This window comes from Martes martes (genome assembly GCF_963455335.1).
Source record: "Martes martes genome assembly, chromosome: 8".
NCBI classification, from domain to species: domain Eukaryota; kingdom Metazoa; phylum Chordata; class Mammalia; order Carnivora; family Mustelidae; genus Martes; species Martes martes.
In genome coordinates, this window is record NC_137895.1 from 111,308,332 (window position 1) to 111,329,978 (window position 21,647).

The 21,647-nt window shown below is 36.6% G+C and overlaps 1 protein-coding gene across 30 annotated transcripts in view; it reads left to right on the top strand.

The window, feature by feature from the left end:
* The window catches only part of PARD3 (par-3 family cell polarity regulator), a 655,030-nt gene that overhangs the window by 393,592 nt on the left and 239,791 nt on the right, over positions 1-21,647 (top strand). For 24 of the 30 annotated variants that reach the window (XM_080812103.1, XM_080812093.1, XM_080812097.1 and 21 more), the window contains exons 11-14: positions 245-373; positions 2,694-2,732; positions 18,278-18,466; positions 19,806-19,976. In XM_080812103.1, coding sequence (XP_080668229.1) covers positions 245-373; positions 2,694-2,732; positions 18,278-18,466; positions 19,806-19,976 — 528 coding nt within the window. The remainder of the gene's footprint in view (positions 1-244; positions 374-2,693; positions 2,733-18,277; positions 18,467-19,805; positions 19,977-21,647) is intronic. The other 6 variants (XM_080812118.1, XM_080812120.1, XM_080812101.1 and 3 more) reach the window with 1 other exon arrangement.

Here is a 21,647-nt window from a genome sequence, read left to right on the forward strand (position 1 = left end):
GTGGCTGTGGCTTTTGGCTTACTAATAAGCACTAAAAGATTTCCTGCTTCCTGTCTCATTTCTAGATACCTAGGCTATGTTTCTTTATTAGCTACAACAGCCTGATGGTTGCCAGATCATGGCAGAATTTCCCATGAAATGAGCTGTGCTCTGTAGGAGACATGGTACATTCTAGGATGTGTGTCTTTTCTTCTGTCATGTGTTTGCACAGCATTGCAGCTGAAAACTTTTTATTTGTTTTTAGGTAAATGGAGTAGATTTAGCAGGCAAATCCCAAGAGGAAGTTGTTTCCCTGTTGCGAAGCACCAAGATGGAAGGGACTGTGAGCCTTCTGGTCTTTCGCCAAGAAGATGCCTTCCACCCAAGGGAACTGGTGTGTAAATTTAGAGCAGATGAAAGATTTCTGATGCACATGAGCCAGGGATCTGGACTAGCCACCTGATGGCCAATGTTTATCAATACATTTTCCAAATAGTTTCTATATTTTATATATCTTTCAACCTTAACTTAGCATAAGCATTCTTTTCTTATGTTCGCTCAGTTTTGAAGATAGATATCCATAATACTGAGGGTAGGGGTATTTAAAAATCAAATTGCAAGGATATTTTCTAGGACAGCAAATGTTTATTAGCGAACGCTTTCAGATGGACTGATTGAATACAGAGACGTTGATTATTTCATAACTGTCACTTCAAAGGCTGTTGTTGAAAACTTGCCATCTTCTCCACTACATACGACAAATGTTCGTATTTCAGATTTTCATAGTAATCTAGCTAAGCCAAGTAAAGCTTCTTGCTTACTGTTGTATGAAAAGGAATACCTTAATTAGAGTATTACGATTGAAAGTAAGGAGACCTGAGTGGTAATAAGCCCCATGGCCGTTAATTACTAATATTGACATTATTTGAAATGACATAGATGAAATTAAAAGGCATTTGTTTGTAGTTCATTTTATTTTTTAAATGTGCATCAATATGTCTAAATATAAGAGGTATTTACATAGTATTGGTGTGAATGAAATATGTATACTAAGTTGACATAGTTTGAATGTTTTTCTGCAAGAAGTGCCAGGTTTCATTTATTATGTAAAAACAACATAATTGGAGGAATCGCTTTTATCTTTTGATGTGGTAAGAAAATTGTTTTATTTCCAGTACAAGTGGTATTTTAAATATTTCAAAACAGATTTTAGTTGGGCCATTTTAGAGCGTTTGACATCTCTTTCAGTCCGCTTTTAGCCTTAAGCAACAATTAATTCGTATATACGGGAGTGGCAAGGTTTTAGGGGCACAGTTCCCAGACTTGTCCTAGTGCCCTAAATCTCTTAGGCTAATATTTCAAGGTGGATGTGTCGTGGTTAATAAAATTTTCCTTTTGTTGTGAGCCAGATATGTTTCAGTGTAGGAATACCCCGTCCCCTGGTTGCACAAATTTACTGTCATTTCATGGAATTTCCGATTGTGGTAGGAAAAGCATTGCCGAATGCTTGTGTTTTAAGTAGATTTTGAAAATTATAAAAAAACGTCTTTATTTCTATTTTAAAACCTTGAATGCATTATTTCCCAATTTAAATTCGGTTTTCCCTTTTCCCCCCACTGTTATCCAATTTCGTGCTTCAAATGCCACCTGATCCTAAATCTGGAGATGTCTCTATTAAATTGTAAATGAGCCCTTAAAAAAAAAAATACTAAGCTTTAGATGTGATTTGATGAAGCTTTAATTCTTCCTCAGTATATCTTAGCCTGGGTAATAGTTAGCATCAGCCGATTGCCAGAGCTCCGACACTGCTCGTCAGCAGCCCTTCCCAGACACCGTGCCAGCATCTAGCCAGCTTAAGGTTATTCAGGTTCTTCTTGTCCAATTTTGATCTTCCAGGCTTCTGTTTTCCCCTTCTGCTGCCTAGTTTTTTTCCCTTGGTTATTTAATTTATTGCTTGTGAGCTTTTCATTAAGGAGTGAGCCAGTAGGCCGTCAGTCTATTATTCATGTTGCAGCTGCTTTTTAAGATTTCAAAGACTAAAATTCTGAAAACTTAAAGGGGAGGGGGTGCATTTAAAATGATCTTTGAATCCAATTAACAAAACTCTTTTCCTCTGTTTGGGGTCTCTGTGTTTAAATTCTCTGTCTAAAACAAAATACTGTTACCAGTATGTGCCTCTTTTATAAATCAACCTTTTAAATATCTATGTAATTAAAGCAACTCTATAATATGTGATAAAAATTCACATTTCTGTGTAATATTTTAAAGTATAATGATTGTGCATCAGACTGTGGTTCAGACTTAATATCTAGTGTAGCTATCAAATTATAATATACCTTATAACTTAGATGTAGTTGGGGAATTAAAAAAAAAAAAAAACAAAATTAGAAACAGTGCCATGAATAGAGAGCCTAGTCTGGTGACATTTGTTTTCCTCCAAGTAATAAAGTCATGATATACTGTGAGTGAGCAAGTAAAAATTTACATCAGAAAATTTTCTTAAAACACACACCCATACACACGGAAGATAATATAACCACATCAGTGAAAGTTTGGAAGACGGAGTCATACATCATCCCTAATACAGTCACCCTCTGTATATTTCGTGGGTTTTAAGAACCAACAAAATTTCCTTTAAAGTCAAGCTTTGTGTCCCTGTGTGTTGAAGATGGCTTTGGTCAGTCTGTATTTATATTTTTCTTCAATTCTTCTAGAATGCAGAGCCAAGCCAGATGCAGATTCCAAAAGAAACGGTAAGAGCTTTGTCTTTTGCAGGGTGCAGAGATGTTGGAAAGATAAATGGAACTAACTTCTGACTAATTAAATATGAAGTTACTTGTCCTCCCTTTTCCTGGCTCATAATAGATACTATGTAGGTTCATTAAATTCCAAAGTGGTCTCATCTTAAGCTGACTTATTGCTATTACCACAGATGGAGAATGTTTTGTGATTACTTTTGGATAGACAGGGATGGAAGAGAGGGAGACATTAGAGTAGTTTCCTGTCACCTTCACAGTAAGAGGGAAGTTGGTAAGTGTAGTAGTTTGACATAAATATAAAAGGCTTTATGAGTTGTGAAATGTTATATTTTAAGTGGCTACAAAGGAAAAAAAAAGTAAAAAAGAAAACTTAATTCAGGCACAGAAAAATAGGGAGGCCTGAAAGCACAGTAACAGTGTATCATATGCAGGAAAAATAAAGTGATATGTCAGTAATTAGGCACAACATATTAGTTGTCATAATAACTTATAGTTATTATAAGTATTTTATTATGAGTTATTATAGCACATTCTAATGGAGTAATTTCTCTTAATAAAAGTAACTGCTCACAGCTTCGATTAAAATGCAAACCTAGTTGTGTCCTGTTAAAGAGACAAATTCTAATACAGTCTAGAAATAAAGGAGTAAGTTGAGTTCTAACAGGCAGTGCTAATGTAATAAAAATAAGAATTGCCATGTTAGCGTATCAGTCTCTGAAAAATACGGTTTTAGTGTGGAGGCTCAGCATGGGGTGAAAAGAGAGGGTGTTTTATATTGACATATAATATCCAGTAGAAATTCTAATGGTCTCGATCCTTTATACATCAAACAACAAGGCATAAAAACATATCCCAGACTCTTATAGGTAGTGGGAAAATTTAACAACCATATCTACAGTGGGTGATGCTAGTATGTATTTTTCTAAAAATTGTCATATTAGGTGGACAAAAAATCAGAATATGAAGAATTTGAATAACATAGTTAATAGGTTGGGTTTCTCTTTCCACATTTATGGACAGCTTTGAACCTAATAAATAAAATGTTATTTTAAAATATTCCATAATTATAAACATGGGTGACAAATCAGACCTCAGGAAAATCGGGTAAACAGTCTTGAGAATATTATTATACATTCATAAGTATGGGTTGTAGAAAATTTATGGTCTTAATTTTTGTTCATAAAAAATGTTGGTTAATGATAACTAATCAAAATCAAAATGGTATTTGCTTATGTGTATGGTGGATAGGTTGGAAGGGAAGGGGAAATTAGATCAATTTTTAAAGAATTTAAACTGGGCACAAGTGTGATTCGTAGTATTTTATAGGTCATAATGATAGCAAAATATACTATAAAGCCAAAATACTGAAGGTAGCATATTTTTACGGGAATAGGTGAAGAGAACGCTTGAACACATTAGCAATGATAGACCTGATGTGTATATGCGTGCATATTAAAGGCGGCATTTCCAAATAGTTGTAAAGCATGGTTTATTTCGTGTTTAAAATAATTAGCCATTCAGTTTAAAAAGTTAGATTTCTTTTTCTCACCATACACCAAAATAAATCCCAATTAGTTCTGGAATTAAACCTTAAAAATTATGAAAATATATTAAGAAAAAAGTATGTAAGAAATAAACAAAAATATAAATAAATAAATAATTTTTTTCAAGTGTGAAAAATCTCTGTTAACTTTGGATAGTGAATGCCTGGCCAAGCATGGCAAAACCAAGATGTTCATTAGATAAATAGATTTAGATTTGTCTATAGAAAGTTTTTGTATAGCAATAACCATACTGTGATATAGTGAAAAGATAAATGCTAAATGGGGGAAGTATTCTGCACCTTGGTGAATAACTACACCTTTATTGTTGGGATCTCATCCTATAGTTTTTAGGAAAACAGAATGATTTCCCACATAAAGTACAGTTGACCCTGAATAAGGGTTTGAACTGTGTGGGCCCACTTATATGTGGATTTTTTTTTTTTTTTTAATAGAAACAGTACCTTATTGTAAATGTATTTTTCTCTTTGACTTTCCTCATAACGTTTTCTTTTCTTTAGCTTATTTTAATGTAAGAATACAACAAATAATACATTTAATGTAGAAAACATGTGTTAATCAACTGTTTATGTTATCAATAAGGCTGTTAGTACAGTTTATGGGAAGTCAAAAGTTATATGAGGATTTTCTACTATGTGAGGGGTCAGTGCCCATAATTAGCACCTGTTGAAGTCCAGGACAACATGAGCTGGAAAATCATGCTATAAGCTCTAAAGATAGGCATGTTCTTTCAAAACATTTAGGCTGCCCTGGTGAGGAAATTGATGATTAGCCCTGACCTTTTCAATCACTGAGGGTAAGAAGTGGCATTGGCTTTAAATGCCATATTCCACTGAGAATTCCAAGGTCCATTTCAGCCCACTACCTATACCCAGTAGACTCCTGTGTTCATGAGAAAATTTGTTCAGCAAATGACAATTCAGTCATCTTAACAAAAGAAGAAATATACATATGTATGTGTGTCTGATTTCTGATTACAAATGGAAATTTTTTCTGATGAGAGTTCTGCCAAGCTCAGTCAGAAATCAGTTTGGTTTTTTTCTAAATATTTTCTTTTTTGTCACTTTTTTGTTGTTGTTTTTGTTTACCTGTTTTTAATATGTCCTCTCACATCTGCCTCTGTTTCCGCTCTTCCTCTGTATGTAATAGAATACAGTTTCGGTTGCTAAAGGTTTCATGTTGGGTGCCTGGGTGGCTCAGTCCTTAAGCGTCTGCCTTCGGTTCAGGTCATGATCCCGGGGTGCTGAGATGGAGCCCTCGCTAGGCTCCCTGCTGGGCGGGAAGACTGCTTCTCCCTCTCCCACTCTCCCTGCTTGTGTTCCCTCTCCTGCTGTCTCTCTGTCAAATAAATAAATAAATAAATAAAATCTTAAAAAAAAAATAAATAAAGGGTTCATGTACATTTATAATTTAAAAAAAATGACTTCCTGGGTCTCTGCCTCTCATTGTACCTTTTGAGGGCAAGTCATTAAATTTATTCAAGTCTTGAAATTCTCTGATATTATTTAAACTTTTAGGTAATTGTAAGCACCTTGAGAATAGATATGTCATAAAAGTCAATTAATTTGTTTATTTGGTTGATTATTACAATGACCCATAACTGATTTAGTCTGAGAAATTGAAAACACATCATTAAGATACAGGAATAAGTTCAGTGACTAGTAGACCTCTTGAATTTATTAGATGGAAGCTTCCTGTACATCTTCTAAATATTATCTTAATTAATAAGAGCGGGAGATTGTAGCTAGGGCAAAAGGGTGCCAGAGCACCTAGCTCTTGGGGTCCAAACAGACCAGTTTCAGCTACTTGCTGCTGACAGGATCCGGAGGCAGAGAAACGAGTGGTAGGTAAACAAGAAAAGAATTTATTTCAGTGAGGCCAACACTGGGAAGACAGTGGACTAATAATATCTCAAAGACTGTCTTCAAAGTGCTGAAAATACTTCCAAGTTTATAGAAGAAGGAGAACGTGGAGCAAAGGTTGGTACGCACACATATTGCCACGTGAGCTGGGGAGACTTAGGCCCTGAGTCTTCAACCCAGTCTGTCCCAAAGATCACCCAAATCTTTAAGTCTCGTTATGAGAAAGAATTACAGGACAGACACAACACAGCAGGCCAGAGACAGAAGCAGGAATGTTTGTTCAAGTGAGAGTACACTCTCCAGATGTGAGAAGGCCAGTGAGTGAGCTCATGACCTAGGGGTTGGGTCTCTGTCCTTTATTGACAGTTGTGGAATATTCACTACTTGGGTATGGATTTCTTGTAAGCTGGTTTTGAGCCCTTTCTTCCTTATTTGGGCAGGGGTTTCCAGCCTACTTTGTCAGCCATCTTGGGCCTGTCTGGTTTAACCTAGGTTCTTGTGATTCTGTTCTGGAGTGTTGCCAGGACACGCCTCTGACTTTCTCAATACCTGGTCATGACTTTCTTTTGCTTGGCCTCCGGGCCTCCTGTTAGAACATAACTGACCGCCTCTAGCACATACAGGCAGGCAGTGAATGTCAGGTTGATCATTGTCTTGGACACTTGGGTGACTCGGGGGAGTCCTTATTGCCTGAGAGGGGTAGTTTTAGCTCCCATCAGGGTGTGCTTTGCTGGCAGGGTCTTTGCCTGAGTTAAGAAATAAACTGAAAAGAAGAACTTAATCCATTAGAAAGTACAGATTGAGGTAAAAATGGAAATAGTTGAAGTCTTCTTTCAAGGTTAGAAATTCTGGTTTCAAATTACCCATTCAAAATTGGGCAGATAGTCAAATTATTTAGCACAGGCTCACCACCGCTTGCTCCATGTCCTGAACAAGGTCCTTTGCCTTTGAGAAGTTTATTCCTTTAATATAAGGCATCTTGCGTGGATGTCCTGGTAGGACAAGACAATACATGGGGTACTAGTCAGTGGTGTCCAGAAAAACAGAACTAATAGGATATGTGCGTATACAAGAAGAGATTTAGTATAATAGTTGGGATCGCATGATTGTTGAGGCCACCGAGTCCCCATCTGCGGTGTGGGTCAGCAGGCTGCAGACCCCAGAGAGCCAGTGTAGCAGATAAAGTCTGATATCGGTTACCTGGAGAATCTCCTCTTCCTCAGGGAGGCTTTCTTTCTCTTTATTTGGCCTGTAACTGATTGAATGAGGCCTGCCCACGTTGTGGAGGGCAATCTGTTTATTCAGAGTTCATCAATTTAAATATGAATCTCATTCAAAAACATCCTGTGAGTTGACATATAAAATTAACATCACAGTGAGGTGTAGTGAATTTACCTGCTGGCTATAAGGCCTTGACTTACCAAATTGCCATTTTCTTCCTTGGCTTCAAATAGGCCTAGTGCAAACCTGCTTAGGAGGTCCCCAAAAAAACACTTGAGTAGGATCCATGTCAAAATACAATTTGATGTTGAACATTTTGGGGGGTCATGACATAAAAGTAGGCCTTTAGGAAATAATATGGTTTAGAGATGATAGGAAAGCACAGAGATAAGATAAGCTTAAATGTCATGAATTCAAAATGCATTCCCAAAAGAGTTAGTGGATTCTCCCTATGGGAAATGCAGGGATACATTGGGGAGTCTTTGAGAACCTCCTGGAAGATCAGGAGGTATCTTGATAGGGTAACTTCAGAGGATTTAGTCTTGATTTAGAGATTTAATGAGCTAAGTAATAAGCATTGTCATTAAGAGGTTCATTTAACTAATGGTTATAGGAGATCAAGTAAATGCTACCCTAATGACCCCACGGTAAAATGAGAAAACCGTTGAAGAAATTAAGAGAGCAATCCCATTTGCAGTAGCATCAAAAAGAACAAAATACCTAGGAATAAATTTAACCAGGGAGGGGAAAGATCTGAACACGGAATACCGTAAGGCGTTGGTGAAAGAAGTTGAAGGTGATGCAAATAAATGGAAAGATACTCTGTGCTCATGGGTTTAAAGAATTAATACTGTTAAAATGTCCATACTGCCCAAAGTGATGTACAGATTTTAATGCAGTCCCTATCAAAATTCCAGTGACATTTTTTCAGACATGGAAAAGTAAGACTAAAATTCACAGTGAACTATCAAAGACCCTGACAGCTGAAGCCATACTAAGAAGGAACAACTAAGCTGGAGTCATCACACTTACTGATTTCAAACGATATTACAAAGCTACAGTTATCAAAACAGTATGGCATTGGCGATAAAAACAGACACATAGGTCAATGGAACAGCATAAAGAGACCAGAAATGAACCCATCTACATATGGTCAGTTAATCTGTGACAAAGAACCCAGACTCTACAATGGGGAAAGGATAGTCTTGTTGAGAAAACTTGATAGACACATGCAAAAGAATGAAACTAAACTCATGTTTTATACCATACACACAAATCAACATAAAATGGATAAAGGATTTAAATGGATTTAGAAACCATAAAACTCCAAGGAGAAAACATGCTCCTTGACGTTGGACTTACTGGTGATTTTCTGCATTTGACACCAAAAGCAAAGGTAACAAAAGCAAAAATAAACAATAGCAACTACATCAAATTAAAAAGCTTCTGCACAGCAAAGGAAATCCATAAAATGAAAAGACAACCTAGAGAATGGAAGAACATGTTGGCAAATTATTACATCTGATAAGGGATCAATATCCAAAGCACATGAAGAATTCATACAACTCAATAGCTAAAAAATCAACAATCAGATTAGAAAATAGGCAGAAGAACTGAACAGAAGTTTTTCCAGAGAAGACTTACAAATGGCCAGGAGATAACATGAAAAAGTGCTAACTGTCAGTTAATCATCAGGGAAATACAAATCAAAACCATGAGTCCCCTCACAACTGTTAGAGTGACTATCCTCAAGATGACAAGGGATAACAAGTGTTGGGACAAAGTGGGAAAAGGGAACCCTTGTACATTGTTGGTGGGGATGTAAATTGGTGCAGCCACAAGAGATGATAGTATGAAGGTTCCTCATAAAAATAGAGCTACCATGTGATCTATCAATCCCACTTTTGAGTATATATATCCAAAGAATTGAAATCAGGATCTCAAAGAGATACCTGTACTCCCCTATTCATTGCAGCATAGCAAGTAACCTAAATGTTCATCTGTAGATTAATAGATAAAGAAGATGTGATGTCTATATACAATGGAATGTCATTCAGTCACAAGAGGGAAGAACATCCTGCCATTTGTAACAAAATAGGTGAAACTTGAGGGCATTCTGCTCCAGAGAGATACTGTCTAGTATCACTTACATGTGGAATCTAAAAAAGCCAAACTCGTAGAAACAGACTAGAATGGTGTTTACCAGGGTGTGGGGGATGGAAGGAAAGAGGAGATGTTGGTTAAAGAGGATAAGCTTCCATTTATAAGATTAATAAGGTCTGGGGATCTAGTGTATAGAATAGTGATTATAATTAATACCGTAGTATATACTTGAAAGTTGCTAAGAGAGTAGACCTTAACTGTTCTTACCACGGAAAGAATATATAATTATGGGATGTGATGGAGGTATTACTGTGGTGGTAATCGTTTTTCAATCTATTAGTGTATCAAGTCAACCCATTGCACATCTTAGACTTATACAATGCTTTGTAGTAATTATATCTCAAAAAAGCTGGAAAAAAACAGACAAAGGAAATAGGGAGTGAATTTGGAGTCATTACATTTTTATCAATGTCTTTGTACAAATTCTTTGGGTTAAATTCATAATGAAACATGTCTATAGGCCCTTTAATGTAAATTAATGTTGATACTGTAGAGAACACACTTTAAAGTGTTTTTTTGAGTTTTTGATGAAGAATTTTACTATGAGACAATAATCATATGTTGACTTTAGTCATTTGATTTTGAGCAGCAAATCTTGCCATTGTCATAAAACATTTTATAAAATCTTGAGCTATTTTTAGTGCTTTATATGCTGACTTATTTTAAGCTATTTTTAGTTTAAATTTAAGTTAATTTAATTAAGTTTCAATTCAGATGATTCAAACTTATTTTCATTTTTTAAAGTTTGTTTGTTTGTTTGTTTATTGTCTCTAAACCCAACATGAGGCTTGAACTTAAAACCCTGACACTAGGAGTTACATGTTTTTCCGACTGAGCTAGCCAAGGTGCCCTGATTCAAACTTAATGTTAATATGATCTTTCTCCAAATTAGGATAGAATAATATTTTCATGATATTATAAAAATAGTAGTGATTTTGTATAGTCAGTCTCTTTGTCAGCTTTAAGGAATTCATTTGAAATTTTTTATTATTACCGTAGTAAGATAAGGCTTTCTTAGTGTTTGGTGTGCTTTTCCTTGAGAAACATATCTTGGTTATTTTTTATTGTCCTCCTTTTGTAGATAGTGATAAAATTGATACTTTAAAAAATTTATTGTATGATTTTTTTTTTTTTTTTGCTACTGAACTCTTAGGTTATTTTTTATGTTGGTAGAAATAACCTGTTTTAAAATGAAAACTGTTTTAGATATAGCAGAACTATTCTGGATTAGTTACTATGTACCATTTTTTTTTCCCTGAAATGTCAGACCTTTAAAAAAGTTTAAAAAACAGTACAGAAGACTCCAGTATGCCCTTCACCACACTCCCCGATTGTTAATATTTTACCACATTTGATACCTAATTATCTTTCATCCTCCACTCCCTCTCTACTTTTTTCTTCTTTCCTTCCCACTATATGTATTTTTTTCTGAATTGAGAATAAATTGCTGATGTAACTCCCTTTATCTGTAAATATTTCAGTGTATCCATCTTAAGAACAAGGACCTTCCCTTATGCAACCACAGTATAGTTGCCAAAGATAATGAAATTAACATTGACTTGAAAATGAAAGAATGGATACATAAGAATCAAATCCTGGTTTGGTTTCCAATTCAGGACCATGTGAGGGATTTAGTTGTCATGTTTCTTCAGTCTAATGTAATCTGGAACATTTCCTCAGTTTATTTTTCATTTTTGAAGAGCAGGTTACTATGAGAATGTGCCTCAATTTCGGTTTGTGTGGTATTTTTTTAATTTGATAAGGATTTTTCTAACAACATTACAGATTATTAACTGTATAAAACATTATCAGTTTTTATATTATCAAGCCAATAAATTCTTTAAATTTTACTTATTTTACATCTACTACTTGACTTAGCATAGAGCACAATAAAGCCAGATGTGATATTTTGACTTTGCTAATAAGAATAATTAACCTTAACATATCAGCATAGATAATGTATATAAACATTCATCTCACACATGGGATAAATTAAAATATATAACTTAAAGAAACTTTGGAAGATCATTCTTCTGTGCAAGAAATAAAGTAAAACCAAGATAACTTATCTATTTAAAAAATCCTCCTCATAACTAAAAACATGAATGGTTGTTCCTATTTGTGATAACTGCATATTACTGACTCTCTTTGTGTTGAATGAATGTAATCTCCCTTCAACTTCTGTAAACCTTTTGTTAGCTTGAGAATATGATGTCCTGTCACCATGGCGTAATGGTTTTGTAAGAACTCTGATATCCCTTCTGAGTACCAGCCCCTGCCCAGCATTTATAACCATCCTCCTAGTCCTTCTTTCCTACACTGGAGTTTGGAAGAGGAAAAAAAATTAAAGAAGTGGCATGCAATAGGATTTTTGTGTTACAAAGCAGTAGTGTATAATGGATGTTACAAAAATCAGTCAAGTATAGAAGAAAAAATCATCTGTGATTATGTGACTTCAATGCCACCATTTTGATGTGTATTTTTTATGATTTTCTTCTTTACCTATGCAGCTAATATATATAAATATATATATAAATTATAAATATAAGTATAATATAATTATAAATTATATATATAATTTTTATATATCATATATATGTGTGTGTGCATATATATATACACATATATATATATAGTGTAACAGGCACATATCATGTAGCTAATAAATGTCATGTCTGAAGCAGAAGGACAGATTGATATGTCCCTTCCTCCTAAAACTATTACTGATACGAAAAGGCAGACATTAAACAACGTATTAAAATAGGATTTCAAGGCTTATGATGGGTGACGTATTGGAAGTTAAAAGAGCTTACAGGATAAAACCCAATTTCTTAGTCATAAATGTTTTTCTGTTCCACCAAATGGGATACTGTTTTAAGACATTTTAATAGCTGAATACTACGACATTATCTACCTAATATCATTCAAGTAGGTTTTTCTTATTTTTTAGCTGTCATATTAAAGCAGTGAACGTCCTAACATTCATTCTTGATCATGGTGTTTTAGGACATATTACTAAAGTACTGCTATTTTTTGGGTTAAAAATGTGAGGGCTCTTATTAAGTGTTGTCAAATTGACTTCAATAAGTGTTGTATCTTTCTATATTTCACCAGCAGTGCAGGGAAGTACCCATTTCACCATCCTTTCTGCATTCTTGGATAGCATTACTTAAAGCAGTTTTCTTCAGTAGTTTGATAACTTTTGTTGATTGCATGCTTTTGTTGCAAGTAGCTTGTTTTACCTAATTTTTGGTTCATTCATCTTTCTTTAATGAATTGCTCATTCATCTCTCTTTCATATTTGTTGTGGGAGTGTTCATCTTTTTGTTATTAATTTATCACGTTTGTGCAATAATGAAATTAACTCAGTGGAAAAGGGAGCGAGCGAGAGAGTCAGTAAATTAGAGCGGAGCAGGGAGCAGCAGAAACTTTGCCATTATTTCTCTGCTCATACTCACAACAGTTCTGACACCAAATGTGTGAATTTTCTAGACCATGTACTTTTTTTATACTGTGGAGTTAGTGTAGACCCCTCAGGTTATGGGCTTGGTCCCACAAGACTGCCCCCCACTCAGAGGCCATAAGGAAGTAGTGGGTCCCCAGGCTACTCACAACTTCTATCTAACTTGGCCACGAATCAAAGGTTCCTTTGACTATCTCCTTCATTTTGATAATCTGCTGGAGCAACTCACAGAACCCAGGATCTTGCCAATTTCTTACAAAGGTATTTTATTTTTTTAAATATTTATTTGAGAGAATGAGCAAGTGAGAGAGAGAGAGAGAAAGAGAGTACATGAGCAGCGGGAGAGGGAGAAATACACTCCCCACTGAGCAGGGAGTCTGAAGTGAAGCTTGATCCCAGGACCCTGGGATATGACCTGAGCTGAGGGCAGACAATTAACTAACTGAGCCACCCAGATGCCCCCACAAGGGATATTTTAAAGGGCACAAACAGAAAAACCAGATGAGATATTCAGGGCAAAAATCTGCAAGTTCCCAAGCTCAGGAGCTACTGTCCCTTTGGAGTGGGGATGTGCCCCCATTCTGGTAAATTGATACTTTATCAACCTGGAAACTCTCTGAACCTCATATTTTCACAGTTGTTATTAGAGGCCTCAACATATAGGCATGATCAGTTATTAAGTCTGTTTTCAGCCCCTCTCCCGTCCTTGGAGAATGGGCTTGAGCTGAAGTTTTTAACTTCTAATCATGGCTTATTCTTTCTGGCCAGATCCCATCCAGGAGCCACCAAGGAATCCACCAAATGTGGCCTCATTAGAACAAAAGATGCCCCTAACATCCAGAAAATCCCAAGGGATTTAGGAGCTCTGTGTCAGACACTCTTACTAGGAAATACAGGGGTTTTTTTGCCCTGTGTCAGGAACTGGGACAAAAGACCAATATAAGAGCAGTCATTGAAGGCAAATTTTATATATTTACATTTATTTCCTCTTATTTCACAAATGGCAGAATGTTGGTCGAGTCATTTATTTCTTTGCAGACCCTGAAATCAGCTATTGGACTCACATCTGATATTTTAGGGCCTCCTATGACCTGGATAGATAACCATACCATGTCTTTCCAGTATTTTGTGCACTCATATTAAAATTGTAATATATTGAGGCTCAGAGATGATTCTGCTCAATTTTTTTTTTCCTCTACTTAAGATAACTTTTTTTCCCTCTCGCATTTGGATCGACCCATTTTCCAGATGAAGCAGGCTCAGAGGGACCTATGGGCCCACTGTTTCCCGCAGCTGTTGGGACTGCTGTCTGAGGAAAAAGGACAGGCGTTCTGCTGATGTTGCACACTTGTGCTTACTGTTCTGTCTGCAGAAAGAAGTACGCATCTTTCCTGCTGTTCTGAGGATAGTGGGAAAGCAGATAGCTTTCATACTGCCCATTCTGCAGGTTTCCTGCTTCTAGTATGCCTAACAAAAATGCCAGGGGAGTAGTAGGCACTGTAAAAAAATGCCAGGTTGCATCAATGCAAAAAATCACTTGGCGTGTCCCTACATGTGTGATATGAGCTTGAATGACACGGTCTTGTACAAATGGCTTGAGAGACAAAGGAAGTGCATTTGTTGTGTTTTTGTAGAAAGAATTTGACTCATGGGGCACCTGGGTGGCTCAGTCATTAAGTGTCTGCCTTCGGTTCAGGTCATGATCCCAGGTTCTGGGATTGAGCCCCAGATAGGGCTCCCAACCCAGTAGGAAACCTGTATTCCCTCTCTTACTCCCCCTGCTTGTGTTCCTGCTCTCGCTGTTTCTTTCTCTTTCAAATAAATACATAAAATCTTAAAAAATTTTTTTGACTCAGATAGTTGTAAATTACACAATCTGAATGGAAACCCTCAAGGTGATAGAAAATTAGCTTCTCCTTTGTATCAGAGTGAAGAGATCTCCATACTAGAAGACGCTGTAAAAATTTCTCTATAATGTGGCATTTAAAATGGTTTTTGAAGAGCAAATTTTTAAAAAAGATTTTGCTGCCAGAAAATTAAGTTCTAAAAGCTGGCATTAATTTCAGTCTTATGTCAAGAGCCAAATGGATTAATAATGAAATATCAAAGGAAAGTACAATCTCTCACTTAAATGTTTTTAATGATAATAATGACTTAAGACTTGATAAGAAAGCTGAAAAAGAATATCATTCCCATCCTGCAGTTTTCATAATAAATGAAACTTTCCTGTGGAGAAAATAGTCTCCTTTAAGACAGGTTCAGAGTAGGGCATGTCAGGAAATGATTCCAACTTGATTAAAATTTTTCTTCATATATTCAGTCAGCTCCTTATCTTGATTTTTCAAGTAGAAAAATAAATGAGAATTTTAAGCCTCAGTAAAACATTATGGAAATGTGAAAATCAGTAAACATTAAAAAGCCAAACTGAAGATCTAAATCAGTAAGTGACAATTAAGAACCTTACAGACTTGCGGCAAACAAATGTGCTCAATGATCAGACCTAAATGTGCCCAGCTAAGAACTATCTTTGCTTTTTATACCTTTTTAAAAGCAACTTTTCCAGGAATATAAATACTGATTCTGATTAACAAAGTGTGTTTTACCTTTAATGACTTCTGAATTTGAAATAATTCTGAAGGACACTATGGTGTGTTTTGATACTGTTTTGTATTTCAGACATCAAAATTTACTCATACATTATGTTTTTTATAACATTTTATATTGAGATGGCTGTATTAATTCATGCAGTCATTACTTAGTATTTTTTAGTTGTTTTGAAACAAATGAATAAAAGTTTATAGAATATATATATTAGTATAGCATAGTAAATATGAGCTATACCAATATTTTGATATGAGTATTTGATATTATTTCTCTCTCATACATTGCTTTTATTTTTTTTAATTAATTTATTTATTTTAATAAACATATAATGTATTTTTATCCCCAGGGGTACAGGTCTGTGAATCGCCAGGTTTACACATTTCACAGCATTCATCATAGCACATACCCTCCCCAATGTCCATATCCCCACCACCCTCTCCCATCCCCCCTCCCCCAGCAACCCTGTCTGTTTTTTGAGATTGAGTCTTTCATGGTTTGTCTCCCTCCCAATCCCATCTTCTTTCATTTTTTTCTTTTCCTAACCCCCCCAACCCCCCCACATCACATCTCCACTTCCTCATATCAGGGAGATCATATGATAGTTGTCTTTCTCCAATCGACTTATTTCGCTAAGCATAATACTCTCTAGTTCCATCCACGTCATCGCAAATGGCAAGATTTCATTTCTTTTGATGGCTGCATAGTATTCCATTGTGTATATATACCGCATCTTCTTTATCCATTCATCTGTTGATGGACCTCTACGTTCTTTACATAGTTTGGCTGTTGTGGACATTGCTGCTATAAGCATTCGAGTGCATGTACCCCTTCGGAGCACCACGTTTGTATCTTTAGGATATATACCCAGTAGTGCAATCGCTGGGTCATAAATTGCTTTTATTTGAGGTGTAATTATTCTCTGGGAATATTTTCAATATAAACATCTTTATAATGGGCAGGCTTAGGCTTGATTTTGACTTTGACACTGAAGTATATTTGCTTTGTATAGTAACATAGGAATTGCCATGTATCTTTTCAAGTTGTTCTTATTTTGTATTCTTTATTATATAGTTTTCTTGTTTTTAATATATTAGTGATTTTATTTTATTTTTTGAAACATACCTTGTCCTGATACCTATGAGGTTGTCTTTTGCAAAGATGGCACAAAGAATATCCTACCATAAAACGTTAACAGTGGATATTAGTAAATCAGAAACATCACTTCATGAATCACATTATTAGGGATTTGGAGATTAAAAAAACATATCTTTTACAGTACAAAATAATCTTTTATTGATAAATGTTATACTTCCAAAAATTATTTCATCTCGTCACGCTGTTAAATCCCCAAATTTGTAAAAAACAAAAAAAGTCATTATTTTAATTTTGGTAGTTACTAGAAATATTTAAACATTTGTTGGGACACAGGAAAATTGAAGTCTCCCCACATTGTTGCGTGATGGCCTCCTTTCACATGTGTGATTGAACATTCTTTAAAAGCACACTTTAAAAGATGCATTATAGTCTCGCCTAATTATATGCCTTTAGATATTTAGCCATTTTTCAGTTATAATTTGATAAATCCAGCTTGAGTGATTAGGTAGATGCTGGAGAAATATTCCAAAACTGGAAAAAGCAGAGCAGGAACATGTGGTAGGACTAGATGAGGGGTTGGCTGTGATTTGAAGTTCGTGCCACCTAGCTGTTATGTGGTTGGAAGTACTAACTTTGAAAAAGAAATCTGTCCTTCCCTATTTGGAGATGACCAGGATAGAGTCCTGGTCGTAGGTGGGACTGCTGAAGGGAAGTCTGGAGGCGGGCTGTGTCTCCCCAGTGCCCAGTGTTGTAGTGGCAGAACATGTCCCCTGACTGGGGTTCATCAGGCTCTCCTTTCAGCTTCCCATTCTTCCTCACTGTGTGAAGGGGGCTGGGCAGGAGTTGGGTGTCTTATATGTGTTGCATTCTGAAGCAGTCTTCTCATGCGGTGATGACTACAGTTATGAAATCAAACCTTGTCCTCACCACTAATTAATGAAGCTTGGAGAATATCCCCCAGCTGTCTGAGGCATGCGACAGAGTTGAGGAAAGGTGTCCTCTACTGTTCTTTCTGCCTCATGATGTTGAAGGTTAAAGCTCTCTAGTGACTCTCGGAAAATGAAAACCTGTTTCTACTGGCTTTGTATCATCAGAACTTATTATTAATTGTGAAGAAAATGACATACCATTGCTGAGCATTAAACTCTTAATGACATCAAAAATTCCTAATGACTAAAAGGACAAAGGCGTTATATTTATTTATTTTGATTCCTGCTGTGACTGTTTTTCTCCTGTGGTTTAGGATATATAAACAGACCAAAAAAAAAAAAAACCTCTAGGAGTCCACATGTCTTCAGTCTTCAGCTGTATTTTTCCCTACATTTCTCAGAATCTGGTTTGAGTTTGTTTCAATATTGAAACAAGTGCCACATTAAAAATATTAACAGCTGGTTCCAGGAGTCATCTGGAGGGGGTGCAGATGCACTATTATCGTGGATCTTGTCACGGAACTTTGGTGGAAATACTGTGCCTGTTAAGATTAAACACTGCTCATTAGCAGTCTTTAAAAATAGCTGTGAGAAAGGAACATTGGAATATAATGTGCCGTGCAATTTTGTTTCCTATTAGAAAGCAGAAGATGAGGATATTGTTCTCACACCTGACGGCACCAGGGAATTTCTGACATTTGAAGTTCCACTTAACGATTCAGGATCAGCCGGTCTTGGTGTCAGTGTCAAAGGTAACCGGTCAAAAGAGAACCATGCGGATTTGGGAATCTTCGTCAAGTCCATTATTAATGGAGGAGCAGCGTCTAAAGTAAGCAAATGTTAACTTTACTCAGCTTATGCCCATTAACAAAAATATTTCATTACTACCCTATTCCTGTCTTGGGAACATATACACTCTGTGTGTGTGTGTGTGTGCGCGCGCACACACATGCACACGCGTGTGTAGGGGTACCTGCCTGTGAATTAAACTGGCAAAAAACCAGATACACAGAACATGTTTACAAATTTTATTGACATTAATATTTAAAATTTTCCATGTACAGGGGCTCTACAGAAAAGAAAGAAAAGCTAAAAAAAACCTCAGACACTTAGATACCGTTTTAGCAAAGGGCAATACGTTGTGGAGCAGTAATTGGAGAAAAAAGCAAAAAGGGGGTTTGGGCTTCTCAGAGAGGTCAGGTGTGGGATGGTAAATAGATGGCAGAAGCTGATGGTAGATAAGGTTTCTTGTGCACGGTCTGTTTTGTCGCTGACTTAACTCAATGCCATCCCTGTCCCTGGTGATGACAGTCATTCTCTTCCTGGTTAGGGACAGGCGAGGGGCCATCTTTGTAAGAAGAACTCTCTCTTCAGCCAGCTGGTCGGGGAGCAGAGAGCTCCTCCTGCATCTGTCGGATCTCAGTTGCCTTCAGCTCAAAAGAGTCCTTGTGCCAGGGTGGCGTGCTCTGGAGTGGCACGTTCTGATACCCTGTTGCGCTTACCCTGTAACGCCTTTTGTTTTTCCTCATAATACCCCATCTGTGATCAAGCGAATGGAAATCTCCGTGATTTCTCATTTCGGGGTGGAATCCATAGCTTCAAGTCCCCATTTTTTTGGTCTCGTATTTTGCAAGCCTTAGTCCTTGCAGTTGAAAGAAGATAATCCATGCAGACTTAGCTCAGGTTCTGGGCACAGAGCTGCCCTACGGGAAGGCTCGTCTTTCCGCTCTCCCCTGCGTGTGGGTCACTTAGCCTGTTGGCCAGTGGAGAGCAAGTTTCCTGCCTGTTTGTCAAGGGGGCACTTCTCTGCGATTGTGTTACAGCCTTGAGCTTGTTCTTGTCTTGGGTTGTAAATAACCTCTATGGGTGTCTCTGGAAGCAAGAAAGTAATCACTTTGTGTCCTTTAAATTAGTATGCTATTTTGGTAAACAGATTATGATAATGACTTGATTTACAAATGTATAAATGATTGAAATAGACACAGGCTGCTGTGGCTGTTTAGACATTATTGTGCTCCTGTTCAATTGGGCATAATCCCTTAGGATTAAAGCCTTCTTTCTTTCCCCTTGTTTTTATTTTATTTTATTTTTTTTTAAACTAAAGAGAAAGAAGCTTCTTTCACAACAGACTATTTAATAGCACTTATTTTTACCTGTTTTCTTCCCAGGATGGAAGGCTTCGGGTGAATGATCAACTGATAGCAGTGAATGGGGAATCCCTGTTGGGTAAGACAAACCAAGACGCCATGGAAACCCTCCGAAGGTCTATGTCCACCGAAGGGAACAAGCGAGGAATGATCCAGCTCATTGTGGCGAGGCGAATAAGCAAGTGCAATGAGGTAAAGTGTAGGAAATAAAAAGAAGACCATAGCATTTGAAATTGTAATAAGACTAAGTTTTTGTCCTAATGGACAAAGAATGGCAGGTCCTGGCACTTTCCTTCCAAATATTATAAAGTTATCTTTGCTCTTTTTATTTTCTGACTGTGGACTGCGATTTGTTCTCTTAGGTCTATGATCAAAGTATTCCTAAGTGTGCATGAGTATTTTTATGGCCAACTCAGCAGATAACACTGGAAATCTTAGAAGCACCTTTAGCTGGGTTCTCTTCTTACAAACAGGAACACACTTTTCTGCTGGGAACCAACAGTTTCTCTTCTGTTCAGTAGTGTTGTACCTGGGAGAGAAACGGTGAAACAATGGCTTGTTCATTTGTTTCTCTAAAATGGGATGCCTCTTTCAAGTCCCTGACAGGGAAGAATCTGTTTCTCTTGTGACACTGTCAAAAGTTCAAGTCTCCCCTTCTGTGCCCTGTGTCCCCTTTCTCCTTCACTGTGGGGTGGGGTATTTTCTTCTTGATGGCGTGCTTTGTGAGTGATGACTATTGCATGAGGCTGTGGCGGGTTCTAAATATTTGCAGCAGTGCATCATTAGCAGAGGGTAGGAAGAGTAGCCTCTCCTGAAGGTTGTGATCATCTCTTTTCCCAAGTTTTAAAAAACAGTAAGTGGAAACATACTTTCTGGCACAGTGGGGTATTTGAAAATTTAAAAGGAATTCTAGGGACGCCTGGGTGGCTCAGTTGGTTAAGCGGCTGCCTTCTGCTCAGGTCATGATCCCAGCGTCCTGGGATCGAGTCCCACATCGGGCTCCTTGCTCGGCGGGGAGCCTGCTTCTCCCTCTGCCTCTGCCTGCCACTCTGTCTGCCTGTGCTCTCTCTCTCTCTCTCTCTCTCTCTCTGACAAATAAATAAATAAAATATTTTAAAAAAAATTCCTTCAAAAAAAATTAAAAAATAAAAGGAATTCTATATTGATTTGATAATGTTAGAACTTGAAAAAAAAACAGGTTCATAGATCTATTATAAATTATGTGCCGTCTATGCAAAATAGGTGGGAGCTGAGAATTTAGAGAGCAAAGCTTGTTAAAAATGTAGAGTTTGTTTTTGTTTTTAATCAATGCTCAACTCCCCACATTTTCAAATCAACTACAAGGAAATGACTAGGAAATCATACAAACTGAAAATTATATCTAAATCGTTTAAGTGTTTTTCTTAATTTAAGAATCTATGTTATATATATAAAGCGAGCTGTTCAGATTGTGTTCATCACTCATGCCATCCTGTAGGGCATTCATATTTTGCAGTGAAAGTTGGGTGGTCAATCTACACGTGACCAATTTGGGAAAGGTTATTGATTATTGACTTATTCTTTATTGTTTTTGTTTTTCAAATGGAGAACTTGTTAACAATAATTAATGCATTAATTTCCATAGCAATATGAGAACAGTGTAACCTTAACTAAATATCTCAGAATGGAGAACAGTGGGACATAAAAGAATTCATTTTCATAAGATAAATATAAATGCTGATTCCCTCAGAGTAGGCTACTGGAATGGTTTTCTTGAATAGTAGTTTTTATTCATTGCCAAAAATTATTAACTGACCTTTCTAATATAAGTCCTGTAAAGTGCTAGTTGAAAAATTCTCCAAAGTTCACAAGTACATTGTTCTT